Source organism: Lactuca saligna, chromosome 3, assembly GCF_052625555.1.
Source record: "Lactuca saligna cultivar CGN05327 chromosome 3, ASM5262555v1, whole genome shotgun sequence".
Taxonomy (NCBI): Eukaryota; Viridiplantae; Streptophyta; class Magnoliopsida; order Asterales; family Asteraceae; genus Lactuca; species Lactuca saligna.
In genome coordinates, this window is record NC_136419.1 from 231,109,445 (window position 1) to 231,114,305 (window position 4,861).

The following is a 4,861-nucleotide window of genomic DNA, read 5'->3' on the forward strand; positions in this document are numbered from 1 at the left end:
AGAAAACAAATTTGGTTTTGATATCAGTTTCACTGTTTGGAATGCTTGTTTGTTGTTTAATATTTGATTTTGGTGGTTTGGTTTGTTTATGATTTTAGTGTTTGATTGTTTCTAAAATTTAAAATACGAACATACATGGTGGGTTCCGAAAGTGAAGGGTTGTGGTTGCCTGAGGTAAAAAGGGTGGTGGTTTCGGTTCCTTTAGCAAGATAGTGGTGGTGGTAGTGGATCTCACTTATTCATAAATCACTTAATTTATTTTCAATATTTAATAAATAATAAACAAATTAAAAATAACTAAAAAGAAGTACAAGGACAACATGGTCTTTTTATGTCTATAATGGACCAAACACGCAACAAAATCAAAACTTAGGGACCGTCTGAGTACAAAAAAAAACATTAGGGATCAAACATATAATTTTTGCAAATCATAAGGATGATTTAAGTAATTTGTTCTATAAAAATATAATGGAAAATCTCGAAAAAAAATCCTAAAATTTTGGATCAGTTTATGATCTTGTCATAAATTAAATTTCATTAATGAAAAAGGACAGAAAACTGACTATTGTAATCGCCTTAACCCTTTTCAGCAGGTTACCTGATGACTTAGCCTTCTAAATGGACTTTTTGAGCTGACATGACATCTTAGGTGACATACCCTTCCTTTACAAGGAAAAAAGGATCAAATTTTTAGGGGAAAAGAGTGGGAGAGGGACCCGAACCCTTCACCTCTCATTCACAAATCAAACACCTTACCATGTGAACTAGAAGCATTTATTGATATTGTTTCTTCAAATATGTATATAATGTCCTGATAAATTATTAAATGATTCTCATTATTCCCCCTAACCTTTCTTATTCCCTTCGTCTGTCTGCAACCTCCGATTTTCTCAATAATTGTATCGATAACTCCAACAACCACCATTATATCTTCACCGTCGGAAAATTCGTTTTGGTTCCAAGTTCGACCACCTGACCACCAATAACCATTAGCATCAAACCTTAAACTCAGAACAAAAAAGAAGAACAAGTGAAGATGACGTCAATGGGAGTAAAGATAAATGATGATAACAACGGTAATGGAGGCAGAGATAAACGACGATAACATCAATGAAAGTAGACTACACAAATCCGACGTCGATGGTAGCGGAGATAAACAATGATAAATGTAGAATCTTCGATGGATGAGAGGAATTGTTGGAGGAAGAAGGTGACGCGAAAGACAATAGGTTATCCGACAGCTGTCACTTTCAAGGTTCCAAATGAATTAGGGTTTTAGGTGACTTAGGTGTTGTTTGTTTTTTGGAAGCAAAAATTTATGAAGTCTGCGGACGACCTCTGCAACCCTCTGCAATAGAAGATGTAGACCAAACAAATGCAAACTGTAATAAGAAGCGTGTTTGTTTTTTTTAACATCTGCATGTTGCTGCAGATATTAAAAATTTAAAATAAACTGATTTTATAAACCGAAAATATTTAATACCAAAAATTTAATAATGTATGACATTTCAGCAAGAATATATTATATTTCAGAAAAAATAATGATATTTTAGCAAAAAATAATGATATTTCATCAAGAAATTATCATTATTCAATATTAAAAAAATCAACAAAAAAAAAAAAAAAAAAAAAAAACACAAAAAAAAAAACACAAAAAAAGCTAAAATAAGATTTCAGCAAGAAAAAAGAAGAAGAAGGGGTTGAAAGAGGTAATACAAATGTTGCACCAAACAAAACACACACATGTGTTTTTTACTCTGAAGACTCCTAGAAAACAAACAACTGTAAGATTAAAAGTATTGCGTGTGTGCTGTGCTGCACAATAATTAGAGGTCTGAAGGAGGGTTTTTTTTTTTTACGAAAAACAAACATCACCTTAGAGATGAAAAAAATGAGAATACAAGGTTTAATGTGTGGGGGATTTAAGATTTTATAAATACATTTGAAAAATTAATATCAATAGATGCTTGTAGTTCACATGGTAAGTTGTTTGATTTGTTAGTAAAATGTAAAGGATTCGAATCTGCTCCCTTTACCTTAAAAATCTGATATTTTTTTTTTCCTTTTTTTTTTTTTTTACTTTGTAAAAGAAAGAATGTTACCTAAGATGCCACGTCAGCCCATTAGCCTATTTGGACGTTACCTCAACAGTAATCTACTGAAAAGGTAAAAAAATGGTTAAAATAATTATAATAACCGGTTTTCTATATTTTTCATTAATAAAATTTAATTTACGATTAGATCATAAGCTCATCCAAAATTTTAATTTTTTTTTGAAAATTTCCTAAATATAAATGTTAAAATGAAATAAAAAATATCCACCAACACTTGGATTTAAGATATATAGAAACGTGTGATGTAAAAAACTTAAAGGGATTAACAACCAAAATAGATTCGAGGTAATAGCGATAAATTATAAACAAATAATTGATAATTGATTTAGAGAACCCAATATAGCTCCAAAAAGCTTTTAGTTGAGTAAACTTGAAAAAATAAAATAATTGATTTAATCGTTGTATATATTAGTATATTGCAACGAGGCGACCCAAATATATTAACTATGAGAAAGTTAATGGGCCGGATCCGAGATGACTGTATTGTATTTATATTGAGTTTTTGGTGACCACTTGAATTTCGCAAAAGGTTGGCTGCTCCGCTGCTCCAGAGCAAACAATTCATATTCTGAATCTGGTACCTATTTTTTCACGCATCGTTAGATTTCTCACTGAATATACGGAATCGAATTAACGATTTCGATCTTTAGGTTTGTTTTAGCTTTACTTCTAACGATTTCGATCTTTCTCCTAAATTTTTGATGGATCGTAGTTGGTAGCGGCAGATCAGAAATGGGTTCAGAGGCCAAAGTTCTTTCACTTGAAGAGGTTTCAAAGCACGCTACGAAAGAGGATTGTTGGCTTGTTATTTCAGGAAAGGTCAGATCTTTTCACAAATCGTTTTCTACTTCTTTGCTAAACTTAAATATCCGATCATGCTTGTTTGTCGCTATTTAGTACTCTTACATCCCAATTGCATGTGATAATCAGATATGGCTCAACATTGACTTTTGTTTCTGAAATTGAAATCACGTTTCTTATTTTTTTGGCGTTTATAATTATTTAAATGCATGTATTTCTGGGCAAAAACTTGATTAGGGATTCACAATTTTAGCATGGTAGCATGATGTTTGTCGTGATTACAAGGGGGCAATTCAACGCAATTGAGAAATTTTTTATTGGTAACAAGTCAGATTTATACAATTAAGGATTTCCTTTATAGAAAACGGGTCAAATCATACCTCAATATTCTCTACTGTTTACAAACTCGTAAATCGGAATATCATTCTAATAAGTAATAGCCTTATAATAAAATAGAATACATTGCCCAAATTGGTAGTGGGGATCAGTAAAAATACTTTTGAAGAAAAACAAAAAAGTATTTTGTGCTTGTTGGATGATAATTTCTATCCATCGTATGTGAATATATCTTAACCTTTTACAGTCATAAAAAATTAGTTTTTGATCTTAGATTTTATGTTATTAAAACAAAAAAGCTTTATTTTTAGGCTTTACGTGTGCACCATCACCAACAAGACAGCTTGAAACTGTCAAAAGAATTTAAAAAGAAAGGAGATAAGAATGAAGCAAGATGGCCTTTATAAAGGCTTACATAATATATTAGGCCTCGAAAATAAAATAAAATAAAATAAAACCAAACAAAACCCAAAAGAAGGTGTGTGAATCTGAAGAGAGGATTCAGAGGAAATGATGAATTGACGTTTTTTTTTTTTTTTTGTATGTGATGTAGGTGTATGACATTACACCTTTTCTAGATGATCATCCTGGAGGTGATGAAGTGCTAGTGTTAGCCACCAGTAAGAGGACACTTGACAACAAATTCATTTCCTCTTATCTCTTAATAAATATATCATAATAACACATTTTTATTTTGAAAAAAAAAATAAAAAATAATAATTTTGTAGGGAAAGATGCAACGGAGGAATTTGAAGATGTGGGGCACAGTCAAAATGCGCGGGACATGTTGAAAGATTACTACGTGGGTGATATCGATGTCAACACTTTGCCACAGAAAGGACAGTACTACAAGCCGCCTTCAGCTTCTGGTTCAAAGCAAGCTTCTGCTGCTGGATCATCCAACAACACTATTTTAATGTTGCTTCTTCCTATAATCATCATGCTCTTGGCATATGCCCTTTATTTTTATGCCAAAAAAGATGCTTGAATCTTTCATCTCAACTCAAGTCAAGTCTTTTGTAATTCAAATTATCTCTTTCTATTATGGAATTTGGGATTTCTGTTTTCTTTATCAACTAGGTTGTTCTTGGAGAGTATAAAACCGATTGTTGCTTTGGGCATAATGACATATATTATATATATATCTATAATGTTGTATTCAATCAGGACATAATGAAGCAACAGAAGTCATATTTGGCGTTGAGGCTTCTATATAGTCTTTACTCTTTGGGATTTTGTTTATTTAACATGCTTCTTAGTTTACAACATTTTTCAGAGTTTGGATTTGAGCAATTTTGATTATGCTTATTGAGCTTTGATATCGGTGATTATTATTATTATTTTTTTAATTAGTTGTTTCATTCTAATTTATTAAAAAATTCTTAATAAAGTTGGAAACCGAATTACATTTTTACCTTTCTTTTAAACCCTAATAAAAGTCCCATTCTCTGTAAAGAGATGGACCTCACCATGAAATTTTTGTCATGTATGTGTTTGAGAAAGATTTCTTAGGTATCTATCAGGTTTTGGTTTCTCGATGTCTAACAATTGTTGTACATAACAATTGAAATTATTTTCAGATTTAGTGGTGAGTTTAGCTTTAGCTCCAC

General features: G+C 31.4%; 1 protein-coding gene across 1 annotated transcript; it reads left to right on the forward strand.

Annotated features, from left to right (window-relative positions):
- The first annotated feature begins 2,574 nt into the window (after nt 1–2,574).
- LOC145037915 (cytochrome b5-like) lies at nt 2,575–4,519 on the forward strand. The gene is made up of 4 exons (XM_078986669.1): nt 2,575–2,691; nt 2,827–2,933; nt 3,805–3,871; nt 3,980–4,519. The coding sequence occupies exons 2-4, from the start codon at nt 2,847–2,849 to the stop codon at nt 4,237–4,239; spliced, it is 414 nt and encodes a 137-aa protein (XP_078842795.1). The 5' UTR covers nt 2,575–2,691; nt 2,827–2,846; the 3' UTR covers nt 4,240–4,519.
- Nucleotides 4,520–4,861: the final 342 nt, after the last annotated feature.

Coding starts and splice junctions, on each gene's coding strand:
- LOC145037915 (XM_078986669.1), top strand. CDS start 2,847: ATGGGTTCAGAGGCCAAAGTTCTTTCACTTGAAGAGGTTTCAAAGCAC. Junction 2,934..3,804: donor GGCTTGTTATTTCAGGAAAG/GTCAGATCTTTT, acceptor TATGTGATGTAG/GTGTATGACATTACACCTTT. Junction 3,872..3,979: donor AGTGCTAGTGTTAGCCACCA/GTAAGAGGACAC, acceptor ATAATTTTGTAG/GGAAAGATGCAACGGAGGAA.